The 19978-nt window shown below is 40.4% G+C and overlaps 1 protein-coding gene across 2 annotated transcripts in view; it reads right to left on the bottom strand.

Annotated features, from left to right (window-relative positions):
- Positions 1–4915: 4915 nt before the first annotated feature.
- The window catches only part of prepl (prolyl endopeptidase like), a 64860-nt gene continuing 49797 nt past the window's right edge, over positions 4916–19978 (bottom strand). Inside the window, exons 10-14 of one of the 2 annotated variants that reach the window (XM_020514780.2) lie at positions 17111–17327; positions 13779–13928; positions 12688–12808; positions 10672–10754; positions 4916–5266 (exon numbers count right to left, since the gene is read on the bottom strand). In XM_020514780.2, coding sequence (XP_020370369.1) covers positions 5222–5266; positions 10672–10754; positions 12688–12808; positions 13779–13928; positions 17111–17327 — 616 coding nt within the window. In that variant the 3' untranslated portion in view covers positions 4916–5221. The remainder of the gene's footprint in view (positions 5267–10671; positions 10755–12687; positions 12809–13778; positions 13929–17110; positions 17328–19978) is intronic. The other variant, XM_048601417.1, reaches the window with a different exon arrangement.

Raw genomic sequence — 19978 nt, 5'->3', positions numbered from 1 at the left:
AGTGCATAGTGAGAGGGAACTGAAAAACAGAACCGGAAGTGATGCCAACTACCCAGCAAACCAAGGCATACAAATAACAAGCAGGAGAAAACACCAACACTTCGCCAGAGGCGCACTGACGATGTTACCTAGCAGGGTCACGAAACATCTGCAATCAAACACACCAGCTCGGTGAGCAAGCCTACAACCTCAGGCAACTGAATAGCTGCAGTCAATTAATAGGAGAGAATAATGCGATTAGCCATGGCAAGTTGAGAGGCTATTCAAAGCACTTTTACTCCTGTAGTGTTGTAACTGCTTGGTAGGTGATTGTTAACTGCTTAGAAGTCACCTCACTTGTCTAACACTGGTCAATATCCAGGCTTGGGCTGACAAGTGGCAAGTAACATTAAAGTCACGTAAGTGCCAGGAAATGACCACGAATCTTGCACTATTAATATGCTGGGGGTTACCACTGACCAGACACTCAACTGACTCACTATATAAATACACTGGCTACAAGAGCAGGTCAGAGGCTAGGAATACTGTCACGAGTAACTTCCCCCCTGACTCCTCTGAGCTTGTTCACTATCTACAAAGTCGATGTCAGGAGTATAATAGAATACTCCTAAGTGCCTGGATGGGTGCAGCTCCAACAACACTGAAGAAGCTTGGCACCACATCCACTAACATCGAGTCCCTCCATCACCGATGCTCTGTAGTAACAGTGTGCATTATTTACAAGATGAACTGCAGAACTTCACTAAAGATCCTTAGATAGCATGTTCCAAGCCCAGAACCACTTCTGTTTAGAAGGACAAGAGCACCAGATTAATGGGAATATCACCACCTTCAAATTCCCCTCCAAACCACTCATTATCCTGACTTGGATGTATATCGCCATTCCTTCACTGTCACTAGGTCAGAATCCTGAAAGTCCATCCCTTAGGGCATTATGGGTCAACGCTCAGCATGCGGACTGCAGTGGTTCAAGGGCAGCTCACCACCACCTTCTCAAGGGAACCTAGGGATGGGCAAGAAATGCTGGCCAGTCAGCGATGCCCACGTAAAAAGAATAAAATACTAGAATTTGTTGAGCCACTTTATCTTTTCTACTGTCAGATTGTGGATTGCTTTGGTCAATTGTCTCCAGGTTGAAGGGTCCACACTTCAGCTCTTGATGTTTTACATGCTTGGTTGGAGTGGATGACCTCTCTTGTTCAACAAGATGGTGGTGATGGAGTAGGCAGTGTCTGGGTTCCTAAGCCCACAGCTTATCCATTCTATCTGCTTTTATTTATTTTCTTTGTTTCTCATTTTTAAAAAGATTTTTTAGTTTGGTTTTTTTTAAAAACTTATCTTCTGGAGAGAGCTCAGTCACGGAGGCAGCGGTGACATTAGAATTCAGAGTCTGTAGTGTGGCAGCTGCTGGGACTTTGATGGTTAGTGGTGAGGCGATGGTGAAGCTGGATGGCAGTTGGTGACTAAGCAGCTTGCGAACCTGGATGGCAGTCAACAAAGCAGGCAGTGAGCCCGGATGGCAGTCGGCAGGTAAGCGACTGATGAGACACGATGTAATTTGCCGGCAATGCAGATTACAAGTCTGGATGGCAGTCAGTGGTGATGCAGCTGGAGAGCAGTTGGCTGTGAGGGACTCAGCCCAGTGGAGGGGAGAGCGAGCCCTTGTGGGGAAAGCCCAGCGTGGAGTGACTGTGGGCCCATGGCTAAAGAAGGACTGTAATATTGAACTTTTAACTTATTTCTTTATTTTTCTATTGTATACCAAAGGTATTGTACTAGGTATCTTTGTACCTAAGATCGCGCCAGGAATAGCAACTATTTTACTGTATTCATGTACTTGAGTAGATGTGACAATAAAACCTCACTCTATTTCTCTTTCTTCCATTCTTGGAAAAGATCACCTCGTTGCAGTTTTTCAGATCCTGCAGCTTGATTCCAAATAAGAGTGCAGAACTTCAAAAACCCATATGCAGATGAGCCCTTGTAACTGATACTGTAGTCCCTTTCATTAGAATTCCTTCCTCGAACAGATCTTTGTTATTCATTAACGGGATGAGGGGAATCACTGGCTTGGCAGCATTTATTGCCCATCCCTAATTGCCCAGAGGGCAGTTCAGAGTCAACCACATTGCAGTAGGTCTGGAGTCACGTGTAGGCCAGACCAGGTAAGGATGGCAGTTCCCTTCCCTTCACAGTCAAGGTGAAGTCCACTGAAGAGTCCAGCCAGTTACCAATCAACGATGGCTTTATTGTTGCAGCAGAAAATAAGTTTATAAAATTCCACCTATTGCTTCCACAGATTCGTTCCGAATTACAGGAATTTATTGAAAGCTCATCTTAGTTTATCATCTTAGAGGCTGATGAGAAGAAACTGGACAGGTGATAGGTGTGGATAAATTCGATGGTTTGTCCTTAATATTCAGCAACTTACTTTCATACAGAGTTCTGTGAACTGAAGGAGAAGATAATTGAGTAACTTATTTTCTTCACTAAGGTGCAAGGCACTTGGCAGAGAATTTTAGTCTAATTCTGAAGTCAACATTTTAAGAAAGTTTAGCTTAGAACTCCAGGCCCAATGGCGATAATGAACAAAAATGTTGCTTGGAAGGGAAAGTAAACTTTGGGAGTGCTATATAATAGGATATGAAAAAAGATCTACATTTATTTAACTGCTATTTAAATGCAAGTTATCTTCCTTAACCAAATTAAAGTCGCAGGGAAGTGGGCAAAATTCATACACTGTCATGAAACAACAATAAACAGAAGTTCCCATAGGAAATTGGGTTGGTTAACATTTCCCCTTTCATAGGTTGGCACGGTAGCTCAGTGATCAACACTGCTGCCTCACAGCACCAGGGACCCGGGTTCGATTCCACCCTCGGGTGACTGCCTGTGTGGAGTTTGCACATTCTCCCCGTGTCTGCGTGAGATTCCTCTGGGTGCTCCGGTTTCCCCCCACAGTCCAAAGATGTGCAGGCTAGGTGGATTGGCCATGCTAGATTGCCCGTGGTGTTCAGGGATGTGTAGATTAGGTGGGTTATAGGGGGATGGGTCTGGGTGGGATGGTCTAAGGGTCGGTGTGGACTTGTTGGGCCTGTTTCCACACTGTAGGGATTCTATGATGAGAACATAAGATATAGGAGGAAGAATAGGTGATTTAGATCTATGATCCTGCTCCACCCATTCAATAGTATCAAGACTGATCTAATGTGGCCTTAACTCCATTTTCTTGCCGAACCCTCCCATCTATGTTGTTCATTCAATAAGTATACCCATCTGAACACAGGTATTTAATAATTTTGGACTCGAGAAACAAATGCAACATATTAATGAGATGTTCCCAGGCACTTCAGAGAAGCTTTAACTAAGGATTACACCAAGTAACACAAGAAAAACAAAGTAGAGAAGTGGAGTGGTGTAGGGAGGGACCTAGACAACTGAAGAAGTGGCCACCAATGATGGAGTGATTAAAATTAACGATGCACAAGAAACCAGAATTAGATATGTGCAGATATCTTTGAAGGTTATGCTGTAAGAAGAGATTATAGAAATAGGGAGAGTCAAGGTCACAGAGGAATTTGAAAACAAAGATAATTTTAAAATCAAGATATTGCTTGACTGGGAACAAATGTAGGGCAGCAAGAACAGGGTGATAAGAAGCTGGGACTTGGACAATTTAACAGACAAATAGCAGGGTGCTGGAGGATCTGAAGTTTACAACGTAGAAGCCAACCAGGAGTGTTTTCAAATAGCTGAATATTCAGAGGTAACAGAGACATGAATGAGTATTTCAGCAGCAGATGGAACTGGGATGGGGCAAAGTCGAGGCATAATCTAAAATCTTTCTTCTAAAGTAGAAATTATTCCAAATAATGTTGCAATTGTCTTCTAAATGTATATTCTTTGAGTTCACCAATATTGTATAGAATCATACAGTACAGAAGAGGCCGTTTGGCCCATCGAGTCCGTACCCATAAAAATATACTACCTACCCTAGTCGCACTTTCCCATACTAGGCCCATTGCCTTGAATATTATAACATTTCAAGTGCTCACTCAATTACTTTTTAAAGATTGTGAAGCTTCCCGTCTCATCCACCCTTCTAAACAGTGTATTCCAGATCCTCACCACCCCCGATTGTTCTCATATGGGACACCACTTCATTTTCCGAATTGCTTTTGCAGCTTGTGGCTTGAAGTATGAGCTTATATGACAGAATCCCTAAAACATGGAAGCAGGCTATTCAGCCTAAGTTCACAACAACCCTCTGAACAGCAACCCAGCTAGACCCACCCAACCCTGTAAACTTGCATTTCCATGGCCAATCCAACTAACCTGCACATCTTTGGACTCTGGGAGGAAAATAGAGCACCCACAAGAAACCCACACAGATACAGAGAGAATGTGCAAACTCATCAGACAGTAGCCTGAGGATGGAATTGAACATGGGTCCTGTCACTGGAAGACAGCAGTTCTAAGCACTAAAGCCACTGTGCGGCCCTTAATTTTTTCCTTTTTGAGCAACTCCATAAAAAAGCTAGCAGTAAAAAAAATACAAATGTCCTGGCCTTGCAGTACAAACACCATAGGATTTGAATGTGTATTAAAACACCTATATATTTAAAATCACGTTACATTGATAAAGAAAATGCCAAGGACAGCAGAACAAGCATACAATTTTAACATTAAATGGTGTAGCTTTTTGTAAATATTGCTGAGGTATTATTATGCAACTAATTCCAATGAAAGAAGAAAAAGAAAGTTACCTTGAATCATGAACAGCAACTAAGATCATAACAGGAAAAAAGGGTTTAAATGTAAAATTGTTCCTTAACTTTCCTCGCTGAATTACTTGTTTTCTTTAGCATGTGTGAATAAAAATAAAATTTCTGTTGCATATATACAAAGAAACGGAATTTATGACAATGATTTATTGGAATTTAAAACATTTCCATGACGTTATACCTTAATTTTTGTCATGTACATAAAATAGCGAAAGTTCAAAATACTTTAAGATGACCACTGAACATCCATGGTTAGCTAACAAAAAATAAATACTGATTCAAAGTTCATCAATACAAAAGGATGAATTCCACAAATATAGAATTTAATTACAATTATTCTGAAGAATTATTTTTCACTAAATCCAATGTCAACATTTAGTTCTCTGTTGGAGAGCTGTATAGAAGACCTACAATAAATATTCATGGACGCCTCTACGTTAAAGTTCTAGCTCTTCATATAAAAATGCGTAATGCCTGGCGACCTATAAAAATATAAAATTACAATCAATTGACAGAAAATGATTTCTTATTGCATAAATGTAATATTTTGGTGATTCCAGCTACAAAATTTGTCATATTTTCCGGTGCTACAATGTCTAGCACAAGGGGGTGAATGTCTATGTGTGTGTTTTTCTGTGTATAGTGTGTAGAGGGCTGGACGGTGGAGATAGAATTAAAATATCTCTTTAAAAAGTACACTTTAAAGTGATGAAAATGTATTCATTTTTTAAAAAATTCAGTGTGCTGTTGAGACTAATTCAATCAATCAACATCAAGACAGGATTGAGGTTCATAAGGAGGCTAGACGGGATTGAGGTTCATAAGGAGGAGGTGTTAGCAATTCTGGAAAGTGTGAAAATAGATAAGTCCCCTGGGCTGGATGGGATTTATCCTAGGATTCTCTGGGAATCTAGAGAGGAGATTGCAGAGCCTTTGGCTTTGATCTTTATGTCGTAATTGTCTTCAGGAATAGTGCCAGAAGACTGGAGACTAGCAAATGTTGTCCCCTTGTTCAAGAAGGGGAGTAGAGACAACCCTGGTAATTATAGACCAGTGAGCCTTACTTCGGTTGTGGGTAAAGTGTTGGAAAGGATTATAAGAGATAGGATTTATAATCATCTAGAAAGGAATAATTTGATTAGGAATAATCAACACGGTTTTGTGAAGGGTAGGTCGTGCCTCACAAACCTTATTGAGTTCTTTGAGAAGGTGACCAAACAGGTGGATGAGGGTAAAGCGGTTGATGTGGTGTATGTGGATTTTAGTAAAGCGTTTGATAAGGTTCCCCACGGTAGGCTATTGCAGAAAATACAGAGGCATGGGATTGAGGGTGATTTAGCGGTTTGGATCAGAAATTGGCTAGCTGTAAGAAGACAGAGGGTGGTGGTTGATGGGAAATGTTCATCCTGGAGTTCAGTTACTAGTGGTGTACCTCAAGGATCTGTTTTGGGGCCACTGCTGTTTGTCATTTTTATAAATGACCTGGATGCGGGTGTAGAAGGATGGGTTAGTAAATTTGCGGATGACACCAAAGTCGGTGGAGTTGTGGGTAGTGCGGAAGGATGTTGCAGGTTACAGAGGGACATAGATAAGCTGCAGAGCTGGGCTGAGAGGTGGCAAATGGAGTTTAACGCGGAAAAGTGTGAGGTGATTCACTTTGGAAGGAGTAACAGGAATACAGAGTACTGGGTTAATGGTAAGATTCTTGGTAGTGTGGATGAGCAGAGAGATCTCGGTGTCCATGTGCATAGATCACTGAAAGTTGCCACCCAGGTTGATAGCGTTGTTAAGGCGGCGTACGGTATGTTAGGTTTTATTGGTAGAGGGATTGAGTTTCGGAGCCATGAGGTCATGTTGCAGCTGTACAAAACTCTGGTGCGGCCACACTTGGAGTATTGCGTACAGTTCTGGTCGCCGCATTATAGGAAGGATGTGGAAGCATTGGAAAGGGTGCAGAGGAGATTTACCAGGATGTTGCCTGGTATGGAGGGAAGGTATTATGAGGAAAGGCTGAGGGTCTTGAGGCTGTTTTCGTTAGAGAGAAGAAGGTTAAGAGGTGACTTGATAGAGACATACAAGATGATCAGAGGATTAGATAGGGTGGTCAGTGGGAGACTTTTTCCTCGGATGGTGATGGCTAGCACGAGGGGACATAGCTTTAAATTGAGGGGTGATAGATATAGGACAGATGTCAGAGGTAGGTTCTTTACTCAGAGAGTAGTAAGGGCGTGGAATGCCCTGCCTGCAAAAATAGTAGACTCGCCAACTTTAAGGGCATTTAAATGGTCATTGGATAAACATATGGATGATAATGGAATAGTGTAGGTTAGATGGGCTTCAGATTGGTTTCACAGGTCGGCGCAACATCGAGGGCCGAAGGGCCTGTACTGCACTGTAATGTTCTATGTTCAAAATAATGCTTAACAAAAGTGAGCTAGCGAAAACAGTAATATTCTAGATTTGATAACTTGTCTGTGCTGAGTTAGCCTCAAGAAAAGACTGTTATTGCAGTTTGATAGTGTTCCATATACTCATCTCTATTTTGCTTTAAACATTTTCCCTAAATTTCTCACGTTGCCATCCTGAAATAAAAACTTTGTAAGTTTCAATGATATTATTACTCATTCTTCCAATTTCAATCTCTTCTCGTAAGACAATCCCACCATGTCAGGCCGTAAAGTGGTGAATCTTTGTTGCACTCAAGAGTCTTGGGGATGTACAGCACGGAAATAGACCCTTCGATCCAACTTGTCGATGCCAACCAGATATCCTAAATTAATCTAGTCCCATTTGCCAACATTTGGCTCATTTCCCTCTAAACTCTTCCTGTTCATATACCCATCCAGGTGCCTTTTAAATGCTGTAATTGTACCAGCCTCCACCACTTCCTCTGGCAGATCATTCCATACACACACCACCCTCAGCGTGAAGAAGTTGCCTTTTAGGTCCCTTTTAAATCTTTCCCCTCTCACCTTAAACCTATGCCCTCCAGTTTTGGACTCCCCTACACTGAGAAAAACACCATGGCTATTCACCCTATCTACGACCTTCATGATTTTATAAACCGCTCAGCCCCCAGTGCTCCAGGGAAACTAAGCCCCAGACTATTCACCCTTCCCTATAGCTCAAACCCTTCAACCCTGGCAACATCCTTGTAAATCTTTTCTGTACCCTTTCAAGTTTAACATCTTTCCTACAGCTGGGAGACCAGAATTGAACACAGTATTCCAAAAGTGGCCTAGCCAATGTCCTGTACAACTGCAACATGACATCCAAACTCCTACAATCAATACACTGACCAATAAAGGCAAGTGTACCGAACACCTGCTTCACTATGGAGAGATTCTGTGAAGTGGTATGACTCTAAGCTAGCGTGATGTGATGTTGTTGGACAGAGAGGTTGAGAGTATGCATAATGCCACATGGTACTGCATCTCAGGATGTAGCAAGTGCAGCTGTCTGTGGAATGTTGATCATTACTTGTCATTTTCGCCACCTCCAGCAAGATGCCACCACCAGACACACATTCCATGCCCCTCCCTTGTCTGCCTTCCATAGGGTCTGTTCCCTCCGGGACACCCTGGTCCACTCTTCCTTCACTCCCAACACCCCACCACAGCCCCACAGCACTATTCCTTGCAACCGCTCAAGGTGTAACACCTGCCCATTTACCTCCTCACTCCTCAGTATCCCAGGACCCAAACATACCTTCCAGGTGAAGCAGCACTTTACCTGCACTTTCCAGGATCTAGTCTGCTCACAATATGGTCTCCTCCACATTAGGGTCGAACGGGTGAACACTTCGCAGAACATCTACATTCTGACCGAAAACAGACCCTGAGCTTCTAGTTGCTTGTCACTTTAACACAACACCCTGTTCCCTGGCCAACATCTGTGTCTCAGGCTTACTGCAGTGTTCCAGCGAAGCTCAGCGCAAGCTGAAACAACAACACCTCATCTTCTGCTGGGGGTCCCTGCAGCCCTCTGGACTCAATATTGAGTTTAATAGTTTTAGGGCCTGATCTCTCCCATCTCCTAGCCCTCAACTCCACACATAAGGCCTAGAAATCACATGGTCTGCTATTACATACTACCTATTGTTAGCACTAATAGTCTCCATTAACAGCTATTCACTCTCCTAGCCAAAATGTTATCCACTCCTTTGTTTAACTGCTTTTCTCTCTCTTTGGGCTCTATCCCCATTATCGTTTACTCCTTACCCTCTCCCCCAACCCTATCTTCTGCATATAAACTGACATTACCACCAGTTCTGAGGATGGGTCACTGGACCTGAAACATTAACTCTGATTTCTCTTCACAGATGCTGATATGCTGAGCTTTTCCAGCAACTTCTGTTTTTGTGCCTTTTTCATTACGCTGTCTACCTCTGACTCCACCTTTAAGGAGCTATGAATCTGCATCCCAAGGTCTCTTTGTTCGGAAACACTCCCCAGGACCCTACCAATAAGTGTATATGATCTGCCCTGATTTGCCTTTCCAAAATGCAGCACCTCACATTTGTCTGAAGTAAAGTCCATCTGCCACTCCTCAACCATTTGGCCCATCTGATCAAGGTCCCGTTGTACGCTGAGGTAATCTTCTTCACCGTCCACTGCACCACTAATTTTGGTGCAATCTGCAAAACTTAGTAACCATTCCTCCTATATTCAAATCCAAATCATTTATATAAATAACAAAAAGCAGTGGACCCAGCACTGATCTTTGCGGCACACCACTAGTCACAGGCCTCCAGTCTGAAAAAACACTCCTCCACCACCACCACCCTCTGTCTCCTACCTTCGAGTCAATTTTGTATCCAAATGTCTTGCTCTCCCTGGATTCCAAGTGATCTAACCTTGCTAACCAGTCTACCGCTCGGAACTTTGCCAAATGTCTTGCTAAAGTCCATATAGACAACGTCCATTGCTCTGCCGTCATCAGTCATTTTTGTCAGTTCTCCAAAAAACTCAATCAAATTAGTGAGACACGATTTCCCACGCACAAATGTAGCCTGATGCCTCCCTCACCCACTGTAAAATGGGAGACCGGTTGAGGATGGATGAGACCCTGGTGGGAAGGGCACACTTTCAAATATGTCAGTTGGAATCTGTAAAATCTAACCTCCATGTCTTTATAATGAATGACAGTTAACACTTGCTCCTGTTTGAAGCACAAATGCAGGCAGCACTGCTTAACCCTGTCTTTCCATAATGCCTTTTGTTCAGCTTAAATGTGATTAAAATTACTCAACAAACTGTATATGGACACTTTATTAAATTGCTAACCTCACACTTTAAGAGCTGACACTTGTCCTGCTCTAGTATGCCTGTTTCTATTAATTGTGTCTTGTGAGGCACCATTGCAAATTTTGAAGATTGACATATCACTAAAAGTTCATTCACTTAGCTCATTAAAAGCTACTTTTCTCCCTCCTGCATATAACAATTTTAGCCTTGTTCAAATGTTCTGAGTGATTGCTCCTGCTGTCCATTTGATTACGTTTATTATTAACTTCACTATTCTTAACCAGATTAACAAATTTTAAAAATTTGCAGCGCAAATTACATAATATGCCTTAAGCATCACATTTTAATGATGGAAGTGCTTACACTCATATTGAAGAAAATGCAATTTAGTGATGGTTCTGAGACCAGGGCAGGTAGAATCTTAAGATTTTCAGGCTATTAAAAATCTGCATTTCGATGACATTGAATTAATACTTCAGTTACTTAACGTCAGAGGAAATAATTGTTAAAAACAGGATCAGTGCGCTAACGCATCATTGCATTATAATACAGCTTTTGGATACAAACAGCTAAAATAAACCTTACTGATCTGCAAGACAGAGGACTGTGCTATACGGTGAAGAAAAAAAATAAAGATTTACTTCATGTATTGATTCTTTCCAATTAGATTGCCCAAAGTGATCACCTCCAGGTCGGATATCCAAAATGATGTTCGGTAATTCATCTTCAATTGAGACAATATGCAAAACAAAAAATTAGAAAAATCTTTGCACAGTATGTTATCTGACTCAATTATTAAACAGACGTAGTTCATTTCAATTAGACCTAACTGACCAGTCCTGTAAACTGTTGCATTGTACTTATATTTTAAAGTTTAATGGGTAATTTGATTCTATCCATCTCCATTTAAAATGTCACAGAGTTTAATTCTCTTACATAAAAAATAATGTGTATGTGAATTGATGTTACAAGTTCACAATACAAACAGTCTGGCTTCTGCTGTATCTTTACTGAACTTTCTGTAAGATAGATACTTGCTGTCAGTGCCTCATGGTAAAGATCATATGATTACGGCAATCCTGGAGGGACATTGGTAAAATACTGACTGCATTTATATCACAAACATTCCCCTTTTCATAGAATCAAAAAAAAGTTGCATACATGATTATTTATATTGCAACCATTATTATTCAGAAATCTTTCTGAAGAAGGGTCTAGGCCCGAAACGTCAGCCTTCCTGCTCCTCTGATGCTGCTTGGCCTGCTGTGTTCATCCAGCTCTACACCTTGTTATCTCTTTATGCAGTATTTGTGTTAGCTCTGACACTTTTCCAGCGAGCCTTTATAATGTTACTTTCTCTCTCCAATGTATGCAGTCAAAGAACCCATTGTTGTCATGAGTGTTCACAAAGGTCATTTACTCTTCATGGATCTATTATCCCTCCATCACATTGCAAACACTTCTACAATTAATGCTTGGGAATACACTGCAGTAGTGGGTTGCCCATGTGGTAGGTCCTTCAGTTTAAATTCTTCTATTTTCTTTAACTTGAATTTTAAAGCAACTCCACATTGTTTATAGTTGATTATCAGCAAAGCCAGATACTGGTACTGGGTCAGCATCATGACACTGAGTCATCATTTACATCACTGTTCATATTGTGATAAAGGACTAATAGAAGACAACAAATTTCATTCAAAAAAGTCACAATACAATTCACACTCTTAATGGCTTAGCTGTATGATGTTAAGTGAGCCAGCCTAGAGGATAATAAATATCTGATAACCAAGTCACAGATAGAAAAGTAGAGCTAGTCCTTTGGTCAAGGAGAAGAACCGTGTAAAACTCATGATCATGCAGAGGATGGCCGTACTGTCACTGAGTGCATTTAGGCTGAAGCACTGGCACAAACCTAGGAAAATATTCCATGGCATTTAGCGACAAGTCTTAGCTTGATCCTTTCTAATTGTTACTGAAACGGCAATACTTATTTTTATGCTTGGGGTTATTTGTAGCTATCATTAAATGAAGTGGTAGCATGTCATAGATGAGAAATACAATCATTAACTAATGTTACAAACTAAAGAATGCAAATGCAAGCTAGAATATGCTCAATAACCTAGAATGGCTGGTTAATAAATAATAGAATGGTACAAAGGTTTCTTCAAGTTCTTACAATACTTTTAAAAGCATTGACTTGTGTGTAAAGCTGACATTTGGTACTGATGAAATGACATGAACAATAATGAACATAGTGATTGTCATCTACGATTTCAAGAGTAGATAAAGACTGCACTAACTTCCATCACTAAATATTCAATTGTAGCTAAAGGCTTTACTAACAATTGGTGAACACAATCTCATGACTTTGCCTTTCTTGTGTTTGGCTTGGTAGTGCTACCCAATGGTGTAAAACCAAATAAATACTAGTGACTATAACATGTGCTGACTCCCCTCAGAGATTCTAATACTGCAGAAGTGTAAACTATATTGTGGGTTTGGCACAATGTGACAAAATAGGCTTTGACGTAAATAGATGTTTAATCTTAAAATCAGTAATTTCCTTTAAATTCCAGAAACACTGCATTGCTTGGAGTGATAAAAATGGCACAAGGAGTTTACATGCATGCCTCATATTTCGAGGTCACCAATCTCACCTGTTGTATTATATGCGTTAACAGCCACAGCATCTCTCAGTTTTCTGGTATATCTTAGCAACCCTGACAATGGCACACGCTGGTCATCCTGGTAGGCAGTGATGAATATAGATGGGTATTTCTAAAACAAAGCAGTATTAAAATCTTAATTCTTGCTTAGATTACCTTCTCAAAAAATTGAAAGAGTTCTCAATCAATATTATTTCAAATCTCAATTTCAAAATGTTAACACATGCAGCAAGAACTATAATCAGTGATGGCTGTTATAATATCCTAAAATTGAAGTTAAAATGATATAAATTGAAATGATTATCCACGACTTCAAATCAACAATGAGAAATGTTTGGAAGAGCCATTAAGTCCAATGGTGGTGAGGGAGTTGTTTTCATTCAATACGTCTACAGTGGAAGCATTCTGACTAATAGAGTGTCTCAACACTGATAATTGTATGGCCTTTCAGTATCAGGCTCACTAATGTATCCACTACACTTACATTTTTAAAAACAAGAGGAATCCAATCACTGTTCCTTGATATTCAACAGCATTAGCATCATTGAATCCCCCATTATCAACATCCTGGAGGTTACTATTGATGAGAAACTGAATTGGACTAGCCACTGCAGAGGGTGGTGTGTGTATGGAATGACACGGCAGAAGAATGGGTGGAGGCTGATATGATTACAAAATTTAGAAGGCATCTGGGTGGGTATGTGAATCGGAAGGGTTTAAGAGAGATGTGGGCCAAATGCTGGCAAATGGGACTACATTTATATAGGATATCTGGTCGCATGGACGAGTTGGACCAAAGGGTCTGTTTCCATGCTGTACATCTCCATGATTTTATGACTGTATATAAAGGCTGTGGCTAAAAGAGCAGGTAAAAGACTAGGAATCCTGCAACAAATCACTCTGTAGCTCCTCAAAGTCTGTCCACCATCGACAAGACACAAATCAGGAGTATAAAGGAATACACTCCACTTGCATGGATGAGTTTATAAACTTACCTCTCATGTTACTAGACTGCATGCTCAGCAAACCTGCAATTTAAGACACAGTAAACTCTTACCATTACAACCACCATCTAAAATTACCTGTGGCTTTATATTTTGATATGGACAATAAGCTTGAATGCATTTAAAAAGATTTTGATCAGACAAAGGATCTCCCCACTCTTCTTGCTCTTCAATGGTGAGTGGTAATGAAGGATCCAGCATGGTGTTGAGAACATCGAGGAAAGGAGCCTGCCAACAAAAATTCTCACCAGTCAGTAATTATTATTGTTACAAGCTAGTATTATCATGAAAACAAAATGGCAAATACATGTAACGCGTAACAATGACCTATTTTCCACATCTTCTCTCATAAACAGCTTCCATTAGCCATATATAAAGATCTATTGTGGATAATTTGAAGTGCAACAGCCAACTGTTAGCAGACAGACATGGTGAGAGATGTCACAAAAGTGCAGATCAATCAGGATACTCAAAATGCGAATCAAATCTAATTCTTTTCTGATCAATATCAATACTGCTACATGCTGCACCAGTATACCTGTAATTGCTGGGTGTTTTCATAGAACCTCTACAGTGTGGAAACAGACATTTGGCCCGTCAAGTGCAAACCTACCTTCAGAATAGCATCCCAGCCAGTCCCTCCCCAGCCTGTAACCATGCACATCCATGGCCAACCCACCCAGCCTGCACATCCCCCCGACACTATGAGCAGTTTAGCATGGCCAATCCACCTAACCTGCACATATTTGGATTGTGGGAAGAAAGTGGAGCAACTAGAGGAAACCCATGCAGACACAGGGAGAACTTCACACTGACAGTCACCCAAGGGTGGAGTTGAAGCTGGGTCCCTGGTGCTGAGGCAACTAACCACTGAGCCAGTGTTGCCCCTGAGATGTGAAGATGTTAGGTTCCCACATCTCTCTTGAATTTGATTAGCGAGTAGTAAGTGCTGGTGTACATTCATCCTTTCTTCTGCATCAACTGATCAATCTCCAGTGTTTCTCCTTCAGAATATGACAAACTTCGTTTCCAATACTTCACTCAGGCAAGCCAGAATGAACACCTCAAAGCTCTGGTATACTTTTTTAAAGGCATCTAAAGATTAGAAGATTTTGGTCAATGAAGAAACTTGGTGAGACTTCCATTAAACTTAACTTCATTTCTACAGACTTGTTCCATTCACACAGTCTGAACCAATACGAAGTGCAAAAATTGTTTTTAAGAATACATTTTCCTTGATGGACTGAGGATCTTCATTCCAACTAAAGAAAGTGCCAACATTTACTGCAGAAATGTTGTAAGACAAAATAGTTTTGGCCATTAAACAGCATTTGTCCTGGAAACATTGTTAACTCAATGGAGTTCCCTTTATTAAATCAGTTGGCCAGTTATGAGTAAGTTTAGGAGCATATTCTGAATTAGGGTGCAAATAATGGTGAAATAAAGCATTTATTTTACATCTGGATAAACATTATTTTGGAACATTACTCTAGTCATGTGTAATCCTACTTTTAGCATCTATTAAAGCTGACTGCCCTACTAAATACAAAGCACCATTAATGCATTCCAGGATACAGCACTGTGACAGCAAGGTACAGTGCAAGGGCTTTACTTAACATTTGCATTAAACCAGACAATTTTAAATATTGTTCAAAACGGTGTGCATGCTTGTTGGGGTGGGGAATGGGAGATTTATAGTCTTTGACCCTGTTTTCTAAGTTCATTAATAATGTGCTAATTAAAAATCTCAAAGTACACACAAGTGTACATGATATTTATTCAGTAATGCTAATCCATATGGGTCTCGTGTGTGTAAGAACATGTAGGTGATGTGTGTATTACTGCTAACAGTAAAAAAAAACTACACTTTACTTTAAAATCCACAAACTATGGAAAAAATGTTTTTAAAAGTTTGCTGGTTACCTTTCTTTAGCTGGACAAAGTATGGAAATCAGGTAATGACAGGAGTGACCTCAGCTCTGACTACAGATAAAAAAAGCCTGTCAAAATAATCAGGCAGACTCATGGGGGAAAGTTACTTTGGCAAGAAACAGTTGGACACATTAAAGAAAGAACTTTTGGTCTAAGATGCAAAACTATTCCTTCCTTACTACTGTTTTGGTTACCACTGCTTTGGCTGTCACTCCTTCCCGTACCTGCTACCGTGGATTTAAGAAAAAACATGAAGAACTTGCAGATGGCGTAAATCAGAAACAAAAACAAATTTTCAGATTGAGTGACCCTTCCTCAGAACTTAAGTTCTGAGGGACTGAGCTCTGAAGAAGAGTCACTCGATCTGAAACGTTAACTCTGATTTCTCTCCACAGATGCTGCCAGATCTGCTGTTTTTCCAGCAATTTTTGTTTTTGATCTTGGATTTAAGCACTGTTTTGCAAGCACCTTCTTTAAATGCTGCCACGGGCTTGTACTTTATGTTCCACCTGAGAGTCCTGGCTGGTCTTATTCCCATGGGCCTATTACTGTGCTAGAATGTCTGGATTCATTTGCTACCTGCCCTGGAGGTAGGTTAAAAATAATTTGCACTTAGAATGTATTTGCTGGTAGGTCTGATGGGATAAAGTGTAGTACTGGGAGATGTGAAAGGAACAGGGGGAATAGACTAAATATTAAGAGGAGAAATTAAAGTGTGAAGTAAAACAGTGAAAGGGAATATAGCTGAGAAGAGGGAGAAAGGACAAAAACTGAATGTATGAAGGGAGAGAAAAGGCTGGCGAGGGAGGTAATCAGGTGAGTAGGTCTGGAGGAGATGTAGTGTCTCCACTTCGTTTGCTTTTTACTGATGTTCTGCAGCCCTGCTGCCCATTACCTATCAACCCAAAGCCATCTTGTCATAATTGCTGGGTCATTCCTATCACTCTGGATCCAAATTTGTCATCTTTACTCAGAGAGTAGTAAGGGCGTGGAATGCCCTGCCTGCAAAAGTAGTAGACTCGCCAACTTTAAGGGCATTTAAATGGTCATTGGATAAACATATGGATGATAATGGAATAGTTTAGGTTAGATGGGCTTCAGATTGGTTTCACAGGTCGGCGCAACATCGAGGGCCGAAGGGCCTGTACTGCACTGTAATGTTCTATGTTCTATTGCCTTGGTGATCTTCATTGCCTGTTAATTGACCGGCATCTACAGCGCTCACAAATCAGATGAAACAGAAGGCAAAATACCCAAAAGTGGGCTGACAGAGTACAGAGGGACAGTGAAAAGTAAAAATGGATGGGAAGAGAAAGAGATACACATGCAGGAAACAAAAAGAATACGGCCAACACAGAATAGAGACAGGCAATCTAACTTTAACAGTGCTACAGGAAACATGCTAGGATGTGATCCTAGTTCACAACATTTACAATATTTTTAAACTAACATGATTAAAAAGTCATTTTCCAACTTACTCGTAAAACAACAGCTCTGATGGAATCAGGAGACACATTGCATAAGCTCCCTGCTAGGACTCCACCTGCACTGTTTGCTGTGAGGGCAGTCCGCCTGGGGTTTGAATATCCCATTGAGTGCAAATGATGAAGACAAGCCTCTAAGTCATATACGCCCACTTGCTTCTTGTCCAACCGACTTGCTTTGTGCCAGCTTAAACCTAACTCTCCACCTCCTCTGGTACGAAGAGCAAAATAGATTAAAATAAATATGCAAACAAAATACTGTACTGCAGATACTGGATATTTGAAGCAAAAAACAAAAATTGCTGGAAATACTCAGCAAGTGAGGCAGTATTTGAGGACAGCAAAATGAAATTAATGTTTCAGGTCGATGACCTTTCATCAGATACCACCTGACTTGCTAAGCATTACTTGCATTTTCTGTCTTTACAGTAAAATATATGTTAGAATCAAATCAATACAATTTACAAGCATGTGCCCTTTACTTAATTAAGACAAAATCCTCGTGAAAAGTTGAATATTAAAAGAAAGCCTATTCAACAAGATGAATTAAATAATGGAAGTCATAAACAAGTTTATCTTCCGAGGAATGGATAACACTCCCTGGTTTAAAATTTTATTTTTCATTCCTCTACCCATTTTCTAAAGCCAAACATTTAAATATGGGTATTTTGCATCATCATTTGCAAGTACATATTCATATGATAGCTCTAAAAGAGAAAAGATTGTCTTAAAATGCCTCAGAAAGACGAGGAACCACAGCCACCAAAGAAAACACAGTGAACAGAAAATTGGTTGAAGGACATTTTAAAGGACAGAGAGGTGGAGAACTTTAGGGACAGAATTCAAGACAGTGAGAACTAAGATTGTGCCCAGTGGTAGAGAGGCACAACAGGCCCTCGTCAGACTAATTCAGAATTTGTAGAGCTCACTGGGGTTAAAGGGCTGAAGCTGGTGGAAGGTTGTGTGCCAATATGGATGAATGAGGTCTGAGGTGTGGAAAATGGGCAGTGGACATAATGTGGGGCAGGAAGCAACCAAGCAGAATTTGTAATGATGTGAAGTTTCTGGAAAGAGAAAGAAAGGCTGGCCAGGAGAGCACTAGAATAGCTATTTTTGGAGACTTAAATGTAAGGTGTACAAATTATTTTTGTTTTAATATCATTTCCTTTAGAGTTTGGATTTTGAACTCATGGCATGAGGGTTTTAGCCAATATCTATGAGGAGGTTTAATGCCAGTTTCTGGAGCCATGGTTTATTGTGATATTAGTTCAAAGTTCCTGGTATGAGAATTTTTTTACACTGGGGAAGTTTTGCAAATGGACAGATTAAACACCAAGGAGCATTAGCTTGCTTTTATTCAGAAGGATTCAAGTTTTTGTTTGCTTTTGGGGAACATCTGGAGCTTGGAAACCTTTTGGTTTCAGTTTGCAGACATCCTGAATAAAGTTAGATGGATGAAATAGCTCTCCTGGAGCAAGGAGTTAGTTCAGAAAATTTAGAAATAGGTTACTGCAGTAAAAGGTTTCAGGTTGAAAGTTCCAGACAGGAAGAGTTTTGTTAAAGTTATGGAAGGGTTAATTGAAGCAGAGAAGTCTAAACTCATTTATATGAATACTCAGGAAAGAGGCCGAAGTGTTTTGGAGAAAGGCAATGGGATTTTGTCATAAATCAGGCCCACAATTATATCTGAACAAAGACAAATAAAATAACTTAACTGGAGATTTATCTTGTTGCAGGATTTTATTGTGCACAAATTAGCTGCTATATCTGCTTATTGTACAACAATGACTTAATTTCAAAACTACATATTTGGCTTTGAAGCATTTTGAGACATCCAGAGGTTGTGGAGCTTTTGTTTTGAAATCAGATGTTTCTTGGCTGGAAATTACATGGTACCCAAGACTGGATATCTGACAGGCAGTCTGAAAGTAGAGGCTGTGATGGATTTGAGAGAGGGTTGGACAGCCAGAACTGCATGTCATCAGTCTACTTCTGGAAGCTGATCTCTTGCATTTGGATAGGATTACTAAGATGTAACATATTGAAAATAAATAAGAACATTTAGCGGAGATGATGGTGTAGTGGTAATGTCACCAGACTAGTAATTCAGAACTCCAGGCAAATGTTATGTTGGCATGGGTTCAAATTCCATCATGACAGACGGTGAAATTTGAATCCAATAAAATCTGAAATAAAGATCTAGTCTAACAATGAACACTGTCAATTATCATAAAAATACATCCGGTTCACTAATGGCTTTTAGGGATGGAAATTTGCTGTCCTGCAGTATGACTCTCTGAGCAATTACAGATGGGCAACAAATTCTGGCTCAGCAACTTCCACATCCCATGAATGAACAAAAAATAAAGGAGGAATTCTTGAGGTGATATAGAGGCAACAAAGGCTGCTGATAGGAATTATTCTGTTGTGAACGGATGGGCATAATTGAAATGAGGCAAGAACAGAAACGTGGAGGAGAAATACCATGAAGACTCTCATCAACTATGTTGAGGCTATTGAGAGGTTAAAGAAGGATAAAGCACACGACCTGAAAAGGTCCGGTGGTCTAGACATGTCTGATTTTTCACGACCTTTGCTTTACCCCTACTGGTGATACATCACAATTAGCAAGCCAAACTGGAAGCAAACTTTCATTTGATATATATATCATGCTTCAGCCATGAAAACAGGAAAGGCCATAGGCTGAATACTTTTTGTCATCACTACAATTAGCTGGCTATGTTGGAGGACTATAACTGGTCTTGGTGTCCCTGGGGCTGTTCCATGATTGTGATGTACTCTTAAAAATCATATAGATGGATGGATGGATGGATGGATGGATGGATGGATGGATGGATGGAT

This window comes from Rhincodon typus, chromosome 9, assembly GCF_021869965.1.
Source record: "Rhincodon typus isolate 14 chromosome 9, sRhiTyp1.1, whole genome shotgun sequence".
Taxonomy (NCBI): domain Eukaryota; kingdom Metazoa; phylum Chordata; class Chondrichthyes; order Orectolobiformes; family Rhincodontidae; genus Rhincodon; species Rhincodon typus.
This window is presented reverse-complemented; position numbering and strand designations above follow the sequence as displayed.